The 25,157-nt window shown below is 46.7% G+C and overlaps 1 protein-coding gene across 2 annotated transcripts in view; it reads right to left on the reverse strand.

Annotated features, from left to right (window-relative positions):
- The window catches only part of MCC (MCC regulator of WNT signaling pathway), a 523,821-nt gene that overhangs the window by 81,232 nt on the left and 417,432 nt on the right, over positions 1–25,157 (reverse strand). For both annotated transcript variants that reach the window (XM_025296457.3, XM_025296459.2), the window contains one exon: positions 13,771–13,913. In XM_025296457.3, the coding sequence (XP_025152242.2) occupies positions 13,771–13,913 (143 nt within the window). The remainder of the gene's footprint in view (positions 1–13,770; positions 13,914–25,157) is intronic.

Below are 25,157 nucleotides of genomic sequence, written 5' to 3' on the forward strand. Positions count from 1 at the left end.
GGAAGCCCAGTGCGTATCACACAGGCTGATGATGAGCCCCACACGCTCCTGCCTTCTACCCACAGGTTTTACACAAGCCCCACTAGTGATCAGGTGACACCTGGCTGTCTTGTCAGTGTTGCCGGTTCAGGGCCTCACAGGATGACAGGGTGGCCAACAGGACAGATGCTCGGGGTGCCCTGTCAATGCTGTCGCGTTATACCACACACTCACCACTCACCCCACATGAGTGGCCTTATCCCTCAGTCTGTGGCATATTCTAAATGCAGACTGAGAACACATCTTCAAGTCCTTCCCTTGGCCTCCAATGCCCTGCAGAGTCAGCTCCCTACCAGGCACTGGAGCTTCCACATTGAAGGCCAAGGAAGTCGGAGTCTTTGTAAAAGACCAAAGGTGTCAGTTAAGGGACCAGAGGTGCAAGACAAGCTCAGACAGGGAACAAGGATTCCAGAACAGACAAAAGGTTCCTCATTTATAAATCAAAGCCACAGTGAAATATCACCGTAGGCCCAAGAGGATGGCTACTATCAACAACAACAACACAGGTGTTGGTGAGGAAGAGGAGAAACTGGGGTCCTTGTGCGCTGCTGATGCGAACAGTAAAATGGTGCAACTGCTTTGGAAAACAGCATGGCAGTTCCTCAAAAAGTAAAAGCAGAACTCCCATGTGATCCAACAATTCCACTGCTGGGTACAAGTCCAAAGGAACTGAAAGCAGGACCTCAAACAGATCCTTGCATATCACGTCCATAACAGCATTGTTCACACTAGCCAAAAGACGGAAATGACCCAAGTGTCAATTGGCAGATGAATGGATAAACAAAGTGTGGTATATACATACAACGAGGTATTATTCAGCTTTAAAAAGGAAGGAAACTTTGACACCTGCTACAACATGGATGAACCTTAAAGACATTAAGCTAAGGGAAACAAGCAGTACAAAAAGACAAATACTTTATGATTCCACTTATATGGGGGGTCTAAGGTGGTCAAGTTCACAGAGACAGAAAGTAAGATGGTGGTTACCAGGGGCTGGGGGGTGAGGGGTGGGAGCGGGCACTGTTTGATGGGTACACTGTCAGTTCTCTAAGGTAAACACAAAAGTCCTGGAGCTCTGCTGCATGACAATGTAACAATGTAACACTGACAATGTAACAGCTAAAGGCATGGACCAGTACACTTAAAAATGGTTAAGCCAATGTTCATAGCAGCATGATTCACAGGAGTCAAAGGATGGACTAACCCAAGTTATCTGTTGATAGATGAACAGATAAGCAAAATGTGACATAAACACACAATCTAATATGACTCAGCCTTAAAAGGGAACAGAATTTCTATACTGCTACAACACAGATGACCCTTGAAAATATTACGCTGTGTGAAATAAGTCAGTCACAGAGGGGCAAGTGTATGCTTCCATTTATATGAGGTACCTGGAACAGGCAAATTCATAGAGATAGAAAGCAGAAGAGAGGTTACAGGGTTGGGCCAATGGGGCAATACTGCTTAATGAACAGAGTTTCTGTCTGGGAGGATAAGAAAGTTCGGGGAATGGGTAGTGGAGATAGCTGCACAACTCTGAATGTTCTCAGGGTCACTGGTGTGAAGGGTCACCAGAGGCAGACCCACCGTGGCACCTCAGGCTGTGCTTGCCTCCTGGAGGAAAGGCAACGGCTCGGTGCCACATCTGTGGGGCAGAGAGGGTGCCCTTTGTATCAAACACACGTTCCTTCTCCAGAGGTCATTTCGGAAAACATAAGACTGGGCTCAGAGACAGACTGAGGAAGCAGATGGGGCTCGCAAAGCTGCTGCGGCTGACTCTTCTACTTAGTCCTGAGCTTCCCAGTGACCACGGCAAAAATCAGAGATCTCTTGTCAGAGAGGAGGAAGCATAATAAGGGAGACGGCGTGTTCTTAGCAATAGATGCTCAAAGAATTCAGGTGCACGAGACGGCACATGTGGTGCGAAGCGATGTGACTGCCAGTTGCTTCAGCCACAGCTCACACATGCAGATTTCATATGGTTTCTTCTGATGCTAATTTTCAATTAAATTTAAGCTGTAGACCATTCAAGTACAGTGGAAAGGGAATTCTGGCATGGACTAAGCTCACACAGTCTTGGCACTCTGCCTTCCAGTTGCCTAATTAGCTGTAAAGATGAAACCAGGACACAGAAGGATAAATGGAATGACATCTCCCTTCAACTAGAGAATGCAAACTAACTTCCAGTAGCCAAAAAGGTGTTTTGATTGGATGTTAGGGTTTGATATCTGGCCCAACCTTTTTTTTTAAAAAACAAAAACAAAACGATTCTTAATTGCCAACATTTAAACATTATTAGAATTTATAGCTATTTCTGTAAAATTAGAAAATGGGGCAGTCATGGGCCCAGCTCCTCCCATGCAGCAACGTGTGGAGTGGCCAGCAGTGGCCCCTTTGGACTCAGCAGGCCGTGCTCTCCACTGCTCTGCCCACTTCCCTCGCCACAGCTGCGGCTGCTGTCTTTTCTGAACAGCAGCACCCTCCCCTGGACCCCAGTAAGACTTCTAATTGGAAGAGACAGCTAGGTTGTTTTTCTAATGAGAACCCAGAGCTTAGGTTTTTATGTTGCTGTCTGAGGGAGACTGAAGTACCTGGGAAGCCTGGGAAGGAGGTCAGAGGACACTCTCGGCTACCGGGATGAAGCCTCAACAGCAGTGTTGCTTGATTAAGCAAACACTGGTGGGCAAAGCTAGTTTTCCTCTTTCTCCCTCAGGATCAACCAGGCCTCTCCCCAGTGTTGTATACAATAAACTAGAGGAGAACTGGTTCATTTTGAATCCAGTGTTAGAAGCTGGCCCTACTGTTTCTGAACCCCAGGCAAAAACCCTAATCCAGATAAAAATACAGCTGAAGAGACTCGAAAGTAGAAATATTCCCCTGTTCCTCTGAATTCAAGCAGCGAGAAGATACATGCTCCAAAATATTGTCCCAACTTCAAACATAACTACTCCAAGGGCTCGGCACTCTCTTCAGAGTGACATATCCGCTGAGTTTGGAAGCCTCTCATTCTCTTCTTCACAATGTTTTTTTTTTTTTTTTAAAGATACTGGACTTTCAGAACTTATTTATTTTTGGCTGTGCTGGGTCTTCACTGCTGCATAGGCTTTTCTATGGTTGTGGTGAGTGGGGGCAGCTCTCTAGTTTCAGTGACCGGGCTTCTCATTGTAGGGGTTTCTCTTGGTTGTGGATCCCGGGCTCTAGAGCAAGCAGGCTTCAGTAGTTGAGGCTCCCAGGCTCTAGAGCACAGGCTCAACAGTTATGGCCCCTGAGCTGAGTTGCTCCACAGCATGTGGGATTTTCTCAGAACAGGGATTGAACTCGTGTCTCTTGTAGTGGCAGGCAGACTCTTGACCACTGACGCACGAGGGAAGCCCATAATGGCTCTTTTTAAAGCTTTGCCTTAAAGTCTCCTCTTCCAGGAAGCCTTCCCTGATTGCCTACAGTCTCCTATTTCTTTCTTTGAGGCATCATATTCCCTGTAATTACCTGGTATCTGAAACATGGACCCTACAAAGCCTGGATCTGGGGAATGGGGACTCTGTTCATCCATCCTCGTGTTTGGAGATGCTCACACCACCAGGCATGGAGGAGTGTTTAATAAAGTCCGCATGAGTTAAACGTGTGGAAGAAATGACAGACTTGTTCTAAGCCAACTTTTAAAAGCATCAAGTTTTTGTGAGGCTGCTTATTGACCAAATATCTTCAAATCAAAGACCTATCACATGAGAGACCACACGCTGCTAACGCGGAGGAAGGCCTTCAGGTAATAAGAGGGATCCCCAAGGAGGATGCTTCCATGGAAGGCAGGGATATTAGCCAGTGAATCTCAGCTGGTCTGAGAAACAGAAGCAGCTGTAGGCTGCTGGGAAATGCCCGAAAGCCCTCCGGTGTGAGCGTGGCACGTCAGGCTGTAACCAGAACCCATGTGGTCTTCCAAGGGCTGACCCACAGCCCCCCACCGCTGTTCTGAGCAGGCACACGTCATGCCTTGTAAAGCCACTGAAGTGAAAGAAAGAGCTACAGGTTCTTCCAGCATCAAGACAGACATTCTGCTAAGAGGCGAGAGATAACATCCTAGGGAGGGAGCAGCTTGGGTCCTGCTGGGCCCCACCGCTGAAACTAGCTGAACCCAGGAGGGTTTAGGCCTCCTTTATAGGCCTACCATCCACTCTGCATGCAGCACGGCCCTCCCTAACTCCAGTAAGGAACTGACAAAGCCAGGACAAAACAACAGAAAATGACAGAACAGTCAACTTCTGGGTCTAAGTGCCAAGGAGAAGGCGGAAGGGGCTGAGAGGAAAGGAATAAGAGAGTATTCAGAGGTTACATCCTGCATCATGTACACAGTGTGGGTGTCTACTGAAGAGGATTCATGAGAATGATGCTATAGTCTAAAAGCATCCTAACATCACAAGTAGTGGACGAACGGACATTCTGTACCTCCAGCTGCAACTCAGTAGCGAGGACACATGCATATCACCTATGCATATCCTTGCAAAAACAGGTTAATCTCAAATAAGAAAACAATCAGACCATGAAGACCGAGGGGTTGTCTATGACACCATTAACCCAGCCTGCTCAACATGTCTGTGTCGTGAGAGATGAAAATGTGGGTACCTGTTCTAGATAAAGGAGAGAAGAAAGACACAGTAACTAAACAGAGTGTGTGAGCCCTGACTGATCCTGGCGACTGAGCAACAGTGACAGAAGGCAGGAATGGGGCATGTGGGGAGTGTATATGTGGACCGCAGGTAGCTGGTGTTCCACCGGTGGTCAGATTCTCAGGTGGGCTACAGGTGCTGTGGTTAGAACTGAGACGGTCCCTGTTCTTAAGAGGCTGGTGCTCATATATTTAGGGTGAAGCAGCATGGTGTCTGCCTCTCACCGTCAAACTGCTCAGAAAACAACGTTCTCTAAGTGCAAGAGGGAATAATACCAAATGTAAAATGTTATCCATTGGTGAGTCTAGGCAAAGGGTTTAGGGGGTTTATTGTCTCTTTTATGTAAGTTTAAAGTTTTTCAAAATAAAAAGTCGTCGAGGTAAAAACAAATACTGCAACCCTCAAGGCAAAGAGGTCTGACAGCTTGGAAATGTTGATGGCTAGAGTAACTCAGGGGCGAGTATGATGACTGATCTCTCAACTAGCTACAAGAACAGGAATGCCACCCACATCACCCCCAAGAACACAGACACCGCTCAGGGTGCGAGCACCGGGAGCCAGCCCCTCCCTTGTGGGTCCTGACTTCACTGGGCGGGCAGAGCCTCCTCAGCGCTGCTTTCCCCACAGACTTCCCCTGTAGCACATCTCACCGGTCGGGGGTGTGTTCCGTCCTTGCTGTTGTCACCGTGCAGTTTTGACGCAGTGTGTTTTTCTACAGCAGTACACGCAGCCTTCGACAGTGTGAAGGCCTCACCCCTGCCCCTTCAGGACCCTCCTCTCCACTGCCAATCCCATAACCCACTCCACCCTGGCCTCGGGGGCAGGAGTTATGACAGGGGTCTCCAGAGACCAAGGGTCTAACAAATCAGAGAAGTTCAAGTGCACATGTGATCAGTCTACTTCTGTGAAGACTAACTACTTGAATTGGCACAGCTTTAAGAGTAAGAAAATACCCAGTATTGCAAAGGGTGAGAGACTTAGCGGCAGAAAGGGGATGCGATTTGGCATTCTCCACGCACAGCCTTCAACATGGCTCTGCACCTGTGCCTCTGAGAGGTTACCCTGAAGACAGTTACAAGTGCACTTAGAGGACAAACCCTAGCCCCTCGCTACACCCCAAGGCCCCCCAGTTGCCTGCCCAGCTCGCGGACCCCACCTCTGAGCATTTCCCCCAAAGCTCACTACCCTTCAGGCCAAGTGATCGTCCATCTCAGCTCAAGAGGCTGGCGGGCTCCAGCCCCGGGAGTGAACGGGTCCGGCACACAGCGGGTCATCCTGGGCCCCACGGCTCTGCCTGTGGGCAGAGGGGGGCACTTCCAAAGCAGCAGGAGAAAGCGGAAGATGTGCACAGAACCTCTCCCCCCAAAACAAGGCCCACAGCAAGGGCTGGGGCTGCATCAACATTAGTGAGCGCCTGTACTTTATTTCCCTTACACATAAAATAGGCTTTCCGAGGCTGCTCTGGGAAGCTAACACTCCTGTGTGACTTTTTTTCCTTTATCTGGAAAATAACTGCTTCACAATGTTGTGTTGGTTTCTGTCACATAACAACGTGAATCTGATGTAAGTATATATGTGTCCCCTCTCCCGCCCGCCCCCAGAATCCCACCCTTCTAGGTCATCAGAGTACCGGGCTGAGCTCCCGGAGTTCTATAGCTGGTTCCCACTAGCTATCTATTTTACACACGGCAAGGTATACGTTTCAATGCTTCTCTCTCAATTGGTCCACCCTCTCCTTTGCCCTCTATGTGCCCATGTCCGTTCTCTATGTCTGTGACGCTGGGGAGTTTTTGGTGTTTTTTCCCCCTAGGTAAGAATTAGATTTATCATGAGAGATACACATTCCACAGACGGAGAGCAGTCCATCTCAAAAGGTGAGAGGTCCAGGTTGCTGGTTTTAAGGGAAAATATGTTATAACTTCCAACTGAAAGAACAATCCAACCTAAGGAGATACAGTCTGTTTAAAAAATAAAGGCTGCTTATCTTAGAAGGGGGTTCCCTTGTGGCTCAGTTGGTAAAGAATCTGCCTGCAATGTGGGAGGCCTGGGTTCGATCCTTGGGTTGGGAAGATCCCCTGGAGAAAGGAAAGGCTACCCACTCCAGTGTTCTGGCCTAGAGAATTCGATGGACTCTATAGTCCATGGGGTCGCAAAGAGTTGGACACGACTGAACGACTTGCACTTCATTATCTTAGAAGAGGAGTTCATGAACCTAACAGTCAAGGGAGCTCATTCTGAACAAACGTGATCAATGGCTTTCCGTATCTGTCTTATATCTTAAGTCTCCTTTGTAGGCTGAAAAAAATCACTGAACAGTAGTTTGAGGGAAATAGTCCAAAGTAACACAAAATGACGTGGGGCAATAATCTTGTCTGCTCTCAAGCTTGGTTCCTCTCTAAGGAAAGTTCTGGAATGATTTTAGGTGGCCTCCTTGGCCACATGGCCATGGTCACATTCACAGACAGGCCTTGTATGACCAGGCTCAGATCCTCGCAAGGAAGGACATATTCACCTTAGCCTTCTGTGAGTCACTGTTCAAAACTTCTAAGCCTGCCCTGGGCTTGGTTTTCAGGGGTTTTCATGAACTTCTTGGGAAAGATTAAGTTGCCCAATTAAAGGAGAGAAAAAAAAAAAAAAAAAAAAAGTAGCACAGGGCTGGGCCTGTTTCATTGCCAAGTCAGGGTGCTAGTTTCTGTCCTGTCTAACATTGCCAACTTATGGACTGGTTTCTCAAAGTTTCAGAATCAGGTTACCAAGAATCTGATTCTCCTTTAAACATGCTCTGCCAGAGGACAACTGCCTCCTTAGTGCCTCATTCCTAACAGAAATCGAATTTTCTCTGGACAGGCTGCCCTGCCTTTGTAAACACTTCTTTCCTACTCTGCAGAAATCATTTTTGGAGAAGGCAGGACTGTCTTTCCCTGCCCCAAATCCCCCTTTTCCCCACTGGGAGGGGTTGCTCAACACTTTGGAACATTTCTCCTGAAGCCATTAAGCCTCATGGTCCATTAAGCCAGGAAAATCTGGCTTTAACATTAAACGTATTTCATAGTCACAGCTGTGCCAAACAGCCAGGTTTCATGTGTAAATTCTTCCTTGGTTGTCTTCCAAAAACTAGGCATAAGGAGGATATCTCTGTCTAAATGATCACACCAGCAAGCACAGGGGCATATGCTTCCTTCTAAATCCCACAAAAATAAGACTTTCTCATCAAAAACCAGAAGAAATTTCAAAATACAGGAGCAGAACCTATCACAGCCTGTGCAAAGGTCCGTGGGGTCAGGGATTTTGTTTTACAGACAACTGCTCCAGACCAGCTTTGCTGTTCCATGAGCAGAGGTGGGAAGACAGCCTGCAGGAGGGAATGCACCCCACCCCCACCCCCACCCGCAAGCTAGCATGACCACATGCCATCTCACACATCTGTGCTCGGCTCTGCTGCAGCACCCAGCATGGGTTGGTCTAAGGGTGTGGGAGCTAAGTTGGAGATCTGCAGCATCTCAACGAACAGCAGATACTTTACTAGTAAGCCAGGAGCTCTGATCAGACAGTGGCTCCCTAAATTCTGTCGCCAGCTCTAGAGACCTCACAGGATGGTGGTAAGCAGAGCACACCAGCCAAAGGCATGTTTTCCTGTGAAAGGAAACCCACCTATAGATACATGGGTGTCACGAACAAAAACAAGTGCTTAGCTGTGCAGCCTGGACAAGTGATTTGCCCTCTCCGAACTCCTGTCATCTCAGTTTTACAGGTGAGCTCTTATAGCACCTCCTTCAAGGCTGAGGACCGAACCTGAGGATGCCTGTTAATGCTCAACACAAACTAAGTGAACAACCACATCGGCCATGATCTGCAGCCTCCCTTTTAATGAGAACTCTTTGCCAAGGTGAGGAAACAGAAATCCCAAGCCATAACTCCTACTTTATCTTTGTCTACTTAATTATCTTTATTTTACAAATGACTTCGTGACTAGGTTTGAACAGAGGTAATGCAATTTACTTGAAGATGCAACTTGACACCACTGGGACCTTTCTCCTGTATAGGACTGCTTAGGTAGGTCAAAGCACTTTCTACATTGTGGGTTTCCTTGTCCAGGCTCTGAGGACCATGCCCTGGAGCCAGCTTATCGAAGTGGGTTTGAACACAAAAGACAAGTAATTTCTGATGAAGGGAATACTCCTATTATCTTAAATGGAAATGGCAAATATACTGCGGCCAACTCTGTATATAAAATCCAGCTCAAAATTAGCCAAGCTGGGTGGCTAATGGAGGTTTGCAATACAGAAGTCATAATGAAATGGATGTGTTTTAATGATTTCCTATAAAGGTGTTTATAAATGGAAGCTTTTTTCTCTGCTGAAGCAATTGAATTGGAAAATGGCACGGGAGTAAGAAGAGGCAGCCACCCAGTTCTGATGGACGTGCAGGGGCTGTGCTCTGCTGGGCTTTCGTGAGCTGCTCCTCCTGCTGTCCCCAGGCCTGACCTCCGTGGGGTCCTGGCGGGGGTGGCTGTGCCCACGGCACTCTCCTCCTGCCCCCTCTGTGGCCGCTTGTTCCCACTCATCCCTCAGCTGTCAGCCTAGATGTGACTTCTGGCACGTTCTGACGCTCCCACCAGAGGCTGTGGCCCCCGTCCATCTTCTGGTGTGCTCCACTGGCAGGCATTCCGTGTTCCCTTTGCATCCTCCAAACAACACAAGCTCCAAGAGGCTCCCTGTCACTCACCTCTCTGCAAGCCTCCTGTGAATGGGCACCGCTATGTCGAAGAGTCAAAGCCCATGTGGAGCTGGCATTCCAGCACAAGGACTGACCAAGACTGGAAGTAAAGGAAGTAAAGACAAACAGGAGGTGGCATCACAGATGGCTAAGTGCGATGAAGCGGGGTGAGGCGGGCGAGACGGGACTGACACACGGGAGGTGGCATCAGGGAGGGCTAAGTGCGATGAAGCGGGGTGAGGCGGGCGAGACGGGAGGGACACACGGGAGGTGGCGTCATGGAGGGCTAAGTGCGATGAAGTGGGATGAAGTGGGGAGAGAAGGGAGGGACACGTGTGCAGAACGGAGGCCAAGCAGCGTGCACGTGAGGGGCAGTCCAGGACTCCATGAGGGGCCGGGGGAGTCTTTGACGAGGGGAAAGCAGACTGACTGCAAGAGAAAGGACGAGTGGGCATCAGCGGATGCAGGGACCCTGAGGTCAGAGACGCTGGTCAGGTCTGAGGGATAGCAGGGAAGGCCGGTGTGGCCAGAGCGGGAAGGAAGCAGGAAGAGTCGGGAAGGGCAAGGCTTGACGTGGGGGCTCTCCAGGCTCCGTGGGCCTGCAGGTCAGAGTCAGAAGTGGGTATGTCACTCTGGGGATGAAGGGTGTGAGCCTGCGAGCACAGCGATCTGAGGGCAGGTTCTGGGTCTCACATGCCCGTCCCTAGCACTGCATTCAGCGAGCGGCTACATGAATGACTGACGGCTCCTACTGCGGGCAGAGAACACACAAGGCCCCAGGCAGACAAGGGTCCCTTCGCTGCAGGAGCCCAGGCTTGTCATGAATGAAACTACCACCAGTTGTAATGAACATGCATTTTTACTGAGGGAAAGGATGAAAATACATGATTTGGGGAAACAAAGCCTGCTCCCGGTGCAGACGGGCGGACACTGGCTTCCGTGGGGGCACCCGGATACAGGGGATTCCCCCCAATGGGAGCCCTGGGATGCCCGTGGTGAAGATGCACCCCAGTACCCTCCCCATCCACTGGAGGGGGTTTGCCCCCCCAACTCCCCGAGTTTCTTTGATTAAGAAATTTTGTTGGAGTGTGGGTCACTTGTTTAATTTCATGAAAAACAGTTTCAGAGAACTGAATGGAGGAGTGGGTCCAGGAATGCACCTGGGCAGTGACAGAAACTTCTCGGCTGCCTGCACGCATCTGACCGCCTGAGGCTGGAAGCCTGAGTCCAGAAGGTCGAGGCCACCAGGGTTCAAGATTATGATGCTGGTATAACGGAGCCCAGAGGACGTGGGCTGGTCGCCAGGGTGTGTGTGTGCTGTGATGGCAGCCCCGCGGTCTGGGTTCAGCCTAGTGTGAGGGAAGCAGCTTCAGCCTGAAGCCAAGGCCCCAGGCCCGCAAGGCAAGCCCTCTCCTCACCCCGTTTCCATCTGGCTAAAGCTGGTATCAGTACCCAGCACTCAGGGACGTCGATGTACCTAAACCCATCTTATGTGGCCTTAGCAGCCAACCACGCTGGGGACCCTCCTTCCTCATGAGAGCCTTCTCCCCCCACTGCCTGGTGGGCATGGCTCTCCGCATTTCCTTCTTACGGCTTCGGCTGACCGCCTGGTTGATGGACTGGTTGACTGCACCACCCCTTCATTCAAACACGTATCTCTGAACCCACACTGCACTCTGTGCCAGGCCCTGTGGTGGGCTCCGGAGAGCCACGAGTAGAGAAAATAAACAAGCTTTTGCTCAGTGCGGTTTAGTGGGAGCGTCAGTCAAGCAAAGAAGTACAAACACATCATTTAAACTTTCAGTGTGATGTAAGAAGGAGACCAGTGAGGCGGTCAGAGGCGGCGCGGGGATGTGCACAGACGGGTGCTCGCGAGGTGCTCTGGGGAGGCGTGTTTGAGCTGAGACCGAGATGCCAAGAGGTTCACCCCGCTCCTGCGTCTCCTCCTAGGCCGGCGGCCCCCTACACCTAGCCTCTAGTTCTCTACACTCCGTGCTCTTCACATCGACTTCCACTGCTTCCGTAACTATCTGCCAACAGCCTGATGTCTCCCGACTGCTTTCTTCAGCCAGACCTGTTGTGGTTTATGTGTACCTACTGCCTTCCCAACATCTCCACCCAGATAGCTCCGGACACCTGAAACTTCTGCCCAGACAAAACACACACCCTCCTCTCCACCCCACCCATGCCCCTCCCCAACAAAACTAAATTCAGAGCAAAACCACTGAGTCTTTTTTCCTTTGCTCCCATATAGCTGATTGGCCCTGCCACCCATCCACTGGGCAAACCAGACACTTAGGGGACACCCACGCATGCCTCCCTCCTTCTTAACCCTGTGATGGGTTCCTCGGAAGGTCTTGCCAATTTTCTGTCCTCATATGCTTTTCCATGTCTCAACGGCCACCACCTTTAATTCTGGCAACAGTTTTGCCCATCTTGACTTCGGCAATGATTTCCAGGCTGGCCTCCCCCATTCACTCTTAATCCACTGATTCTTTCTCTTCACTACAGTGTGATTGATTCAAAATGCCATCTGATCATCTCATCCCTCCCATCCACAGCTGTTAAAATCATTCAGCAGTTTCTCCTGGGTCTCTGAATAATGGTCAGACTCCCTAGTGTGGTCTATGAGATCTTGCACGGCCTGGCTCCGGCCTGCCTCTCCCAGCCTCTGTCTCATGCCTCTGCGCCCTTCATAAAGGATGATCTTATTCACTGCCTTGAATGCATCATCCCCTCTCCCCTGCATGCCACTTCCTCTCTCATGCACTCAATTCCTACTTATCCTCCACATCTCCGCTCAGATGTCACTTCTGAGAGGAAGCTTTCCTGGAAATCTTAAATTGAATTCTTTTGACACACTGCCATGGTACTTGATGTTATAGCATGTATATAGGTTTATGCAGGTTGTTGTGAAAGTCACTCAGTTGTGTCCGACTCTGCAACCCCATGGACTGTAGTCCATGGAATTCTCCAGGCCAGAATACTGGAGTGGGTAGCCTTTCCCTTCTCCAGGGGATCTTCCCAACTGAGGGACTGAACCCAGGTCTCCCACATTGCAGGGGGATGCTATAGCAGCTGAGCCACCAGAGAAGCCCAAGAATACTGGAGTGGGTAGCCTATCCCTTCTCCTGAAGATCTTCCTGACCTAGGAATTAAACCAGGGTCTCCTGCGTTGCAGGTGGGTTAGCTAAGCTACCAGGGCTATAATATACCAGGCTTATAACCAGGTTAAGCCCTGGTTATATTATAAGTTTATATAGGGAAGCCCTGGTTATTATATAGGTTTATAATTAAGCATAAATGTTTAATATTTATTAAAGTCACTCTCTCCCCAATGGAAACTTAAGTTCTAATGTAAACTGTACTATACTTTCTCTTCCTTCTCCTTGTTCCTTTCCCATCACCCCCTTATATGTGAACATTTCCTAAGATATGGTGCCTCTCCCCATTTGGACTTCACATCTTTTCAACCATAGGGAGCTCTTTACCTCGTAACTTCAAAGCCTTTATCCGCAACCCCAATCTCTCCAGAGATCTAGTTGAGCATCTTCAAATAGGCCAGAGGTTTTACAATACTTCAGTTGCAACCCATGGTTGGAACATTTCCCTTGGCAACTTACGACATATACATATCCAACAAATACGTGTCATGAAACAACAATACTATCATTCTGGTTTTTTTTCCTATTTGATTTCATTTTAAAAACATTTTGATTTTTCATGTAATTTCAAGACTTACTTGGAAGGGTCATAACCTGTAGTTTAAAACACACCATACCAATGCACTGTTACCAATGTCTGTATTTCCACACAGACATTTCTTCACAACCTCAAACACAATGTATTTATTTCCCAAATCATTTCTCAACCAAACTTCCTTAGTAAGGAATACAATCATTCTGAGTCACTCAGGATGAACATTTTAAAGAGTCGTTTTGGATCCCTGCTTACCCCAGAGTTGCTGAACCTATCGCCTCCTCCCCTTCAGTGAGTCGCTCCTCAGCCCATCCTTTCCATTCTTGCCATCACAGCTCAGTTATAGTGAACTTGGAACAGTGCAATCACCTTTTTACCTGGTTCCCTACTTCCTGACTTTTCACGTAGAAGGTGACATGTTTGAATCACAACAGGCAGAAAGGCACATCAAGGGAATTCAGCTCTTTGGTTCCACTGTGACCAACAAAGGCATATGTAGAGAACTGAAATGAATGAGCCTTCACCTGCCTTCATCTACTCAACAAGCTGCTTGACTCGCTAAAGTTTGATCCAGGCTGTCTCATGCTTCTAAAGTTTTGATTACAATCCAGAAACCGAGCCCTGGTGTTGCAGCAACAGCAGGCAGACTTACCCATGTCTGCAGTGACCATGGTGGACTGGTTTTCAGGGACAGACACAGAGGTCTGGTCCTGATCCACGCTGTGAGAGTCCTCGTTGGCCTCATGTTGACTCTGGCTGAGCTCCGATCGCAATTCCGAGTACTCATCTTCCTCCCTGAGAACAAAAGGGAAGTCAGACTCCACTGACAGACACACAAGACACATCCCCAGAGAATGTCCTTTAATAACAAGATAAAGACACTCAGAACACAAACAGACAGCTCTCCTCTCGAGGCCCCATGGACCAGGATTCCTTTCAGGATAACTAGATGGGCCGTGTTTGACACTGAAAGTTTCCATATCCATACCCACACACCCGACAAGACTCGTTTATCAGTCTACCAGAAAACTGCCCCCCTTCAAACATTTCCTAGAGAAAGTAGGCTTCTTCTCCCCCTCAAATTCCAAGGCAAAGAAGAACTGAGGTTCCTAGCACTGAGGCTACAGTGAGCAGGACCATCAAGGGCCTAGTGAATAGGAGTGACTCAGAGCATCACCACCAGAGCCCCATGCTGCGCTTCCTTCTGGGAAGAGAATAGAAGGGCTGCTGAGGTTACAGAGACTGGAAAACCAGCATCCTGTCTGTGCAGATCGAAACCAGTGCTCTGAGAGGTGTAGGGGTCAGCATGTCTGAGAAAAACCACACTTAGTTTCTCTAAAAGAACTAAGTGGAGTTAGGGGACAGGAAAGGAGAATGGGGTGAGGGGGAAGATCAGTGAGTGAGTGAGCAGCAGTCAGTGGTCTGTTTCCTTCAATCTGCCTTTGCTAGTAGGAAGATAACTTTGAAATTCATCCGTGTTTCATCTGCACAAACACACCCACTCCCTTCTCAGCCCCTCATGGATCCCTTGTAACCTTTGGGGTCTGAATTGGTCATGGGCAAGCTAAGAAAAGTTACAATTGCAGTATGTATTTCAAAGTACACACAGACCTCCTTCCCACGCCACCGCCATCACTACACACACACGATACAGACAAGTAGAGAGCAAAAATTGATCTTCTTTGATGTATTTTGCAAGTGAGCCAGAAAAGAAAATTTTCAGGGGGTTTAATTATGAGTAAAGTCCGAAGGTGTCTGCTCAGCCCCAGGGGGAGGGTGTCTGTGAAGAAAGGAAGAAATTCTCTTACCCTGGCATTCACATTAAGTTGCTGACAACTGGAGGGTAAGGGCAGAAAGTCCAGAGTTTTGGGTGGACCAAGATGGTGAGTGGTGATCAGTGAGACTTGGGGAAGAGGCAAATGCCATCTGAAGCTCAGGAGACACATCTATACTAGAGAAATGGGAAGAACTCTCCAGAGTTCTTGGTTTTCTCAAGAAATGAACACCCATCCTCTCAGGGAAAGAATTCAGCTGAGTCCTTGCTTTATAAAGTATTTCTGATAAAAGCCACACAGAAATCTAGGAAGACTTTAAACAGATATAAAACCAGCAGACATGCAGAATGTGAATTAGAATGGGAGTGGTTATGGGAAAAAAATATAGGTTAATGTTATATGAATAAGTTAATTATTAGATATCTGCACAGCCAACAGTAATTAGGCTTAGGAAAGAAAAACAATTAGAAAGTACTCTTAAGCGTCACCACCTTTTTGGTCTAGAGGGTAATTGTGCTCTGATCCACCAGTTTCCTTTCAATCAGCAGTTGAAATCCTGATTTTAGTTAATGGGCGATTTTGGGTATAATGAATAAATTACCTTTGTTGCATGGACAATGTAATCAGTTTCAGCTTGGCTGAGACTGTTTTTCAGCCAAAAAAGCTGCTGCTGGACCTCCGGTGCAAATGGTATTTGAAAAATCTTTTATAGCCACCTTCAACTGTCTTGGCTTGGCAGGTCCCAAACATCTAGTGCCTGCCAAATCTCCTGCTTTGTAAAAAAAATTACTTTATTAGGATGGGTTTTATAAAGAAGTGAAAACGGAAGGGGTGGGAGAAGGAAGCATTCAGTAAGGAAGGGAACATTCCTTACTAAGGTGAGACCACAGACTGAAGAATGATACCACACGAGAAAAGTCACCTTACGGCAGAGCCTTTCAGTGTCATGAAATGCAAGCCAAGAATGCTCTTTCAAGGTATTTGAGCATCAAGACAAGGATAGGAAAGTGAAAACCAAGTTGATGCTGCTCTTTTGGGAGTCAAATTTTATGTTCACAACTGGGCTTCCCATGTGGCTCTAGTGGAAGGAACCCGCCTGCCAATGCAGAGACGTAAGAGACGCAGGTCTGATCCCTGGGTCAGGGAGAGATAGCACAGAGAAGGGCATAGCAACCCACTCCAGTGTTCTTGCCTGGAGAATCCCATGGACAGAGGAGTCTGGTGGTGAAAGCGACATAGCACACGCGCACATGTTCACAACTAATTCTACCCTAAGAAGGATGCTCTGGGTGGACTGCAGCTCTGGGGCTGCAGGTGGGCAGTCACCAGGGAGGACTTCCAGGATGGAGCAGTACTACAGAAGAGTCTGAAGGTGAGCCATTTTAGATAGGTCATGAGGGTACATGGGCACATGCAGAGCCTCAGGGGAGCCCGTGGACATGAACTTGGGTGTGTGGAGCTTGGGACAGAGGGGACAGATAGCTGAAACCAAATCAGAGTGCAGGATGGAGCCATGAGGCTGGAGGAACACTCAGGCCACTTGCTGAGTGGGCAATATTGGCCAGAAGCAAAACTTATTGTAGAAGAAGGCAAACAATCAGGGTCAAATGGTGGAAATAAATGTAAAATAATGTGTGAAGTCAAGGAATTCAGGGGAAGGAGTAAGTGTTGTGAGATCCTTTATGGAAACAGATCAAACAGGCAGCAGGGAAGTACAGACGGTCTGTGTTCTCGACCCCACAGGGAGGGGCTGAAGTGAGCACATATCACCCCTGGTGAAGGATCCCCCTTAGGGTATCATAAGGAAGGCTACAGTACAACACTACGTGAGCAAACAGAGGAAACAGAGGCAGAAAGCAACCTTGTAAGATTGTGTGCAGTCTTGTGCCCCCAAAATGAGGCATTGAAAGGTTAAACTGAACCTAAATATGAGAAAGTTTGTATAGCCCTATTTCTCTTGCTGACTTTGGTAAAAAACCATGGAGTTGTCTATCTTTGCCCTCTCAACATCCTTACCGGCAGGAACTGGGAAATGACAAAAACCAGTGCACTCCAAGCACTCTGTAAGCTGCCGGACAATTTGGGACTTCAGCATATGGAGGAGAAGGATGCTGGGGGCTCTCTCTATTGTTTTAGTCAGAAGCATTGGTCCATCCAGAGCAATGGGAACAAAAAGTTAAAAAAAAAAAAAAAAACCAACAAAAACCCTGCAGGTCCATGGCAGTTTTACAAAGGCAAGAATTTGAGGAGTTTTTTCAAGGTTCCTCTGAGCAGCAGGCTCACCTAACTGGTCAAGGTGTGAATGACACACAGCATCAGCATCTCAAAGTGACTTCACTGTTTGCTTCCTTTCATGGTGTATACACTACCTCTTGGTAAGTGATTTATCTTATTTCTTTGGGGAAAGAGATGCCTGATCTGCAGAACACTAACTGCTAATACTGAAGATACAAAGGAAGAAAATATGAAAAGGTCCAAGAAGTAGTCAAATTAAGTTAAAAAAACAGAAGCTTTGATAAACTGATAAATGTTGCTAATTGTATGCTATTGTGGTAGTTTCTTAACTGTTATTGTTCAGTCACTCGGTGGTGTCTGACTCTTTGCAACCCCATGGATTGCAGCACGCCAGGCTTCCCTGTTCTCCACTATCTCCCGGAGTTTACTCAAACTCATGTCCATTGAGTCGGTGATGCCGTCCAACCATCTCATCCTCTGTTGCCCCCTTCTCCTCCTACCCTCAATTCTCCTCAGCATAAGGGTCTTTTCCAATGAGTTGGCTCTTTGCATCAGGTGGCCAAAGTATTGTAGCTTCAGCATCAGTTCTTCTGATATATATTCAGGGCTGATTTCCTCTAGGATTGACTGGTTTGATCTCCTTGTTGTCCAAGTGCCTCTCAAAAGTTTTCTCCAACACCACAAATTGAAAGCATCAATTCTTTGGCTCTCAGGTTTCTTTATGGTCCAACTCTCACATCCACACACGACTATTGGAAAACCATAGCTTGGACGGCAAAGTGATGTCTCTGCTTTTTCATAATTATGCAATTAGAAAGTTACCAGGTGTTTTTTTTTTGGCACACAGAGGGTCATCTCAGGATTCTAATGGTACATTATTTCATTCACTTAGAAGCATTTGTGAGGTGATTCCAAGTCACTCAGTTTAGAGTTGCAGTGATTAAAGCTTGCTACTAGCTCAATAACAGTAGCAGCAGCAACAACAAAACACTCCTGAGGCAGGCATTAGGCTGTATGCTGCTGCTAAGTTGCATCAGACTCTGTGCGACCCCATAGACGGCAGACCACTAGGCTCCTCTGTCCCTGGGATTCTCCAGGCAAGAATACTGGAATGGGTTGCCATTTCCTTCTCCAATGCATGAAAGTGAAAAGTGAAAGTGAAGTCGCTCAGTCGTGTCCGACTCTTAGCAACCCCATGGACTGCAGCCTACCAGGCTCCTCGATCCATGGGATTTTCCAGGCAAGAGTACTGGAGTGGGGTGCCATTGCCTTCTCCAATTAGGCTGTGTACACACCTGCTTAACTAGCAGAGGCAGAAAAGTCACATTGTGGCAGACTGGCAGGGATCCTTGTGATCACTTAAGCCAGGATCAATATCTTTGTTTTACAAATAAGACCACGGACACTCCTAGAGGCTAAGTGACTTACCTAAGATTATCCAACCAGTTAGCAATACAGCCTAATTCCTAAATTTACTACAAACAGAACAATAATATGATGGCTTAAGGAAAAGATTTTTTTTAAGATTCTTCCTCATTATTAGCTAGGGGTGAAATGATCTAATTGGAAAAAGTCAATAAAAGTTTAACTCTTACCATGCTTTCCAGACCTCAAGCTAAAGTCCTGTGGAATCAGCAGCATTTGATAAAAATGTTACTTCAGAAGCAATCCCTATACCTATCTTATTTTGGGGTGCACATTCATGCCTTGTCACTGGATTGGAGTCACTGGTGAACAAGACCCAGATGGACATGCCTTGGGAGGTGTCAGTCAACTGTGGCCAGCCCACTCAGCCTACCTGACTTTGTGGTTTTTCTTTTGGAACACACTTGGTCTCTGCATTTAAAGGCAGAATTGCCCTGAAAACAGCCATCATTTCTTTAAAGAACAAAGATGTTTTAGATACAAGGTATTCTTTTCAGTTCTCTTAAAGGATCTATAGCAGTGAATAAGTGATGAATAAATACCTCTTATTTTCCCATTCAGCACAGAGGAAGTTCAGACTCATGTAGGAAACTTACGACTAACTGAACAAATGGGACTCTTAAATGCTCTCCTATGTGTATAATAATTCATCCTGGTCACCCATGAGTACCAGTTTTAACAAGATCTGATAAAGGATCCGTATTCAAAAACTTCAAATAGTGAACAAGGGTGGAATGTATACCATATAAGAAAATATGGAGAGAGAAAAACCCACCTTATCTTTCTAGGTTTTATTTTTATTTCATATTTTATTCTTTAGGCCACAAGCTAATCAGAACAAGTTTTGCTGGGAGACAAAGAGGTTTTGGTTACACTGTGTTTGAGATGCAGCAACGTGAAGAGGGACAGACAGCTGTACCACACAGGCCAAAGTGTGGGCCTAAAGACCAGGGGAAGGGCCAGGCACACAGTACAGGCACGAGATTTGAGAGACTGGATTATGTGAGCACACAGAGGCTCTGGATACTCGCTCAGTCACCAGAGGAGGGGCACTCTGCAGACGAAGAAGCACAAGGGTTAAATGCCAATGTGCAAGTGATATAACGAGGAGGGGTCAGTGCTTTAGGGGTGCAGCCATCCTGGTGAAAAGGATGGGGGAGAGCCCAGGGTAAGGGCCAAAGCTGAGGATGACTCTTAGGGAAAGAGGAGAAGATCTAGGACCTGCAAGGCCAGGGAGGTTCGAGAAGGGAAGCAGGATTTAGGGTTAAATTTAGGAAAAGGGCCAGTAACAAGAAAAAAGTCACCAAATTTTTCAGTTAAGAAATCACTGGTGATTTCCAAAAAAGTCTCTTAGCTTATGCTGCTGTAACAAAGTACCATAGACCAGCTTAAACGACAGAAATCTACTTTTTCATAGTTTTAAATTTCAGTTGGGTTGGAGAAGCAAATGGCAACCCACTCCAGTGTTCTTGCCTGGAGAATCCCAGGGATGGCGGAGCCTGGTGGGTTGCTATCTATGGGGTCGCACAGAGTCGGACACGACTGACGTGACTTAGCAGCAGCAGCAGCAGCAGCAGCGGACTTCGGCTGGTAGACCAAAATCAAGGTGCCAGCATGGCTGGTTCCCGGTGAGGGCTGTCTCTGCAGATGGCTGCCTTGTCCCTGCACCCTCACATGGCAGGGAAAGAGCAGGAGAGCAAGTGAGCTCTCTGGGGGTCACTAATCCTGTCACGTGACCCCAACTTCGTGATCTTGACTCAACTACATTTCATCTCCAAACACTGTCACATAGAGGGTTTCATCACACGAACTGGAGGTGGGGCGTGGCACAATTCAGTTCATAGCAAAAGGAATTTTGGCAGACCACTGGGGTCAGAAGCCAGACAGCTGTGGGCTAACAAGTAAATGGGAAATGAAGCAGAAATCATGGACTACTCAGAGTTGGCAGTGAAAGGTTGATGTTATGAGAGCAGCTTTTGGGAAAAGAAAATAATCTCCTTGGGAAACAATCTGCTTAGACATCTTTTTTTTTGCCCCCTCCCCCAGATGCAAAGTGAGCTACTGACATATTTTTCCATTTTATCCATCTCATTATACAATCCCCCCAACTCAGATGAGCATTAAAACAAAGCCACTCAGAACATAGAGTTAAGTGAAAAAGCACCTATTACAAAACAGTGTGTGCTATATGATCCAATTTATTTAAGATATTCATGAGTAAAGATTTTTAGAAGGCCATAAATACAAACTGTTTATTCCAAGCAGATAAGATTTAGGATGCATTAGGCAGGGTTCAGTTAGGAAAACAAATGCTTTTGGATGTTTCAAGCAGGATTTAATTTAGGCAGTTGGAAGGACCAGAGAAAAGAAGGGAGGGTGGGGGGCAGCTGGCGCTGTCAACCTTGGCATCAGAGCTGTGATGGAGAGACTGCTGCTGCCCCACTCCTGCCCACAGCTCAGGCTCAGGCCAGTCAGCGCAGGGTCTTCATGCTCACCAAAGCCACAATGACGGCCCCACCTTCTCACTGCCTTCCAGACCTGGCAGATCCAAAACTATCCCAGAGTTAAGGGAGTTTGGGAGGTAGTCCCCAGGGTCAGTCTTTGATATGGGGGGACTACAGAGGAGGTGTGGGAACGGAACCAGGTACCAGCAACATGTACTGTAACCTACTGTCTTTGGCTCCTTGACAACCAAATGCATCCTCTCACACATATACATTTCCAAATGGCTATAACAATACCATCAAGCTGCTGTAACTATCTCTTATTCAATCGTATTAATAAATGTACTCACCTTCTTATCAAAATGGGAGACCCAAAGTCCCATTTATATGCATGGCTGGGTGAGCTTTCCTCTTCTAGTTTAACGGCAAATTCACCTAACTCATGTAGCTCAACTATTACATGCTACGTTTTACCAATAGCAACTCACCTTATATAATGGGAGAAAACAAGAAAGTAAAAAGGAAATTGCATATATGCATAAACAAGCAAGAAATTATGCAGACCCACTTAGGGGTCTGGCCCTAGGTGGACTGACCTGTACTGTAATCCTCCAATTTACTAACTTGTATCACTGGGCAACATTCAGGAGGTATGCTAGGGAATCCCACGAGTTCCAGACACAGTCCTCCCTGCCTCATGGTACAGCTACAATCCAGTTTCCCCTGGAGAGTTGGGATCCCGCTAGTACAGTAACGCCCTTCACTGCCTGTTGGTTCAGTGACATGAGATTCCCAAGGGCTAAGTGGCAGCAATGGAATCACTGCTGTTTGCCAGTCATAGTTCCCTTGGGAATGAAACTTCTAAAACTAGCAGAGCTCAAAGTCGCCAAGAGGGAAAGCAATAATTTTTTAAGTGGGCTTTTAGGTGTAAGAATGAGAGGAGCCACTTGTATTTCCACTTCTTGGTTCCTGAAGCCAGAAAAGCAGGACCACGTACTGTTGCTAGTTGGGAGCATTTACCACATGTACAGGGATTTTAAAAATGTTACCACCTGGATGGGGTACAATGGTAGCCTAGGTCCACTATGAGATTTATTGATGATGCCACTTGTCACCTGATCTAGTATGGACTGAATTATGTGTTATTGTTCATATTGTTACTACCACCCCATTCTATGTTGCAGTCCTAACCTTCAAAGTGATGGTATCTGGATGGGACCTTTGAGATATAATTAGATCTGATGGGATCCCTCACGATGGGATATGTACCCTTATGAAATAACAGAGCTTGCCTTTTCCCTCTCTCCCCGCCATGTGAGGACATGGTGAGAAGGAAGCCTTTAGGAGGACAGGAAGACAGCACTCACTGAAGAAATGAATTGGTTGGCACTTTGACTTTGGACTTTCCAGATTCCAAAACTGTGGCAAATAAATTCCTATTGTCTAAGCCACCGGTCTACAGTATTTTGTTACAGCAGCCTCAGCTGACTAATGTATCTTCATCAATCTTCATCTAGACTGGAAGACTACAGGTATTTTTGGATCCCAGGGGCTAACATCTGCTCAGAGCGAATAATTAGCCCAGAATGTGGGTATCTCTTTTTCCTACTGTACAGTCTCCCCTGTAAAATGGGTAGAAAGAAGATGGACTGTACCCACTTTTGACAAGATTATAAACATCTTCATTAAAGAGTTCTGGATCTGTGAAGGAGGTCTGGTAAGGGAACTGGATAAGAGGTCATATATTACAGTGGGAGGTCAAGTCCTTGTTCACCAGACCAGAGATTTTTCAATTACAAAGATCAAGTAAAACTTTAGTATCAGTTCAGTTCAGTTCAGTCACTCAGTCATGTCCGACTCTTTGTGACCCCATGAATTGCAGCACGCCAGGCTTCCTTGTCCATCACCAACTCCCAGAGTTCACTCAGACTCACGTCCATCGAGTCAGTGATGCCATCCAGCCATCTCCTCCTCTGTCGTCCCCTTCTCCTCCTGCTCCCAATCCCTCCCAGCATCAGAGTCTTTTCCAATGAGTCCATTTATATCAAAACTAAAGACTCCATGATTAATTCTACATTATCAAAAATCTCTATGGGTCGAATAATTTGATTACTACTGTAGCCCCGTTGACAGGAATAGTAGCCATGCCCGCACTGCCTCCAGTAGTGAAGTGGCATCAAAAACCCCATTTTAATGATGTTATTCCTGATCCCCATGGCCTCTGGACTGTTACACTAGGGAAGTTCTGGCATTTCAACATTATTTAATGTAATCCTCCAATGAATCTAGTTTTATTTAATAAAACTGCTGAAGCTAACATACTAAATCCAGAATCTCTAATAGGAACAGTGATACCAATAAATAATCGTCAACCCAACACTATATTCTTATTTCCCTGGTCTAGGACACGTAGGTCCTAATCCTACACACATTCTTCTCAAGTTTCTGTGACTATAAATGAATACAATCTTACTTGTATCTTCCAAGGTTGGATTTTCTGCTTATCCCCCTGGGGCATGATTGAATTTAGCTACTTTTGGGCCTAAAGATAAAGAAGAATGGAGTTGCAGTGAGGTATGACTATATCTGGTACCCTCTACCTGGGTTCAGCCTGCTACAGAGCCTCCAAGCAAAGAAGGACGAACTTGATCAGACAGGGAGGGAGACTGCTTCTGCAGGAGGGGAAGCTCAGTGCAGTTTGCAGGCTCTAGGTATCTTGATTTATTTGAATCTACCCAATGTCTCCATTCAAATTCTCACCATTTCATCTTTTCCTGTCAGTGCGTAATCTTTAACCTAAGAGATCTGATGTGGCTCTGAATTCAACTTACGTTGGAATTCAGCGACCTGCAGTGTTTGATTATTGACTACATTAATCCTGTGGCTATAAGAGGTGGGAAAGTCTCCCAGGGCAGTCACAGTAGGTCTCTAGTTCTCTGATTGTGACTGGAGATAAATATTTTAAACTATGAAACTGTCACATCTTTTCTCTTATACAATTCAGTATGGGTTCCATGTGGATACATCATAAACCATTCCCTAATTAATGATTTTTTCAGCTCTTCCAATAAATTTCTAACTCAGGCCCAGACTAAAGCGACAAGAAAGTCTCAAAGGTACTAAGATTGTACCAGATTAGCATGACAATTCTCTACACCTGGGATACACCAAAAAGTCCAAGGCATTTGGCACCTCTGTACTGGGCCAACTATAGTATCTTTGGACCTGAGTGGCGGCAGCTAGGGAGGTGCCTTAGCCACTACAGCTCAGAGGACTTGTCTTACTGACCCACATGTCTGCTCATCTTCCAGCCATGCAGGGGGTCCCCTCCTCAAGGAGGAGCTAGCTCATTTACATAATGAAAACTGGCAGAATTTAATGTTACATCTGTACAGATGCAATCTTCCTTTAAATAAGAGGGTATTTTAATACAAAACAGTTTGGCCATTAAATTTAATCTAAACATCATGAAATTGAGTTTTCCAGGTGACATGTGATGCATGTTTTTTCACAACTCACTAAGCCCATTTGCCTTCACCTTCTCAAGACTTTAAAAGAGCAATATGTTTTTAATGGAAATTACGAATTTGCCAATGTACTCTGTCAGTCTCCTTTAAGTCTGCTATAATAATTTCTTTGGGCTGAAATTCTTCTCTGGTCTTCTAACCTACAATCACTGAAGACCAGGATACAATTTAAAGGCCTTGAGGTTCTACACTGGAATATGAGATGTACTGTGTGGCTCCAATTAACAGCAAATTTTTCCACAACTTTGCCCAGAAACAGAGGCCCCCAAGTACCCTCATCAAGTAGCTCCATCATTACTGTGACTCTCAGAGTTGGAACAAAACACATCCAAAATGTCTTCTGACCCAGGACTTCTAGAGGGATAGTTTAAAGAAGCTGCCTTTAAAACGGTCTTAATTGTGGCCTGTAAAAACAGTCAGAGAACAAAGCACTCTTCTCCATAAAAGCAGATGCCAACCATTTGTTTCCCTCAGGGCTACTCTCTGAGCATGGGCAGGAAGATAAAAATTCTTATCCTTGGCTCAGTAAGTCACTTTAAGCAAACCCTCTTCTCAAAAACGGGCAGACACAGCTTTGTGCAGGAGACTTTGGGGCCAACTGATTGATGAGCAAGGAAGGCAGAAACCCCAACA

This window comes from Bubalus bubalis, chromosome 11 (genome assembly GCF_019923935.1).
Source record: "Bubalus bubalis isolate 160015118507 breed Murrah chromosome 11, NDDB_SH_1, whole genome shotgun sequence".
Classification (NCBI taxonomy): domain Eukaryota; kingdom Metazoa; phylum Chordata; class Mammalia; order Artiodactyla; family Bovidae; genus Bubalus; species Bubalus bubalis.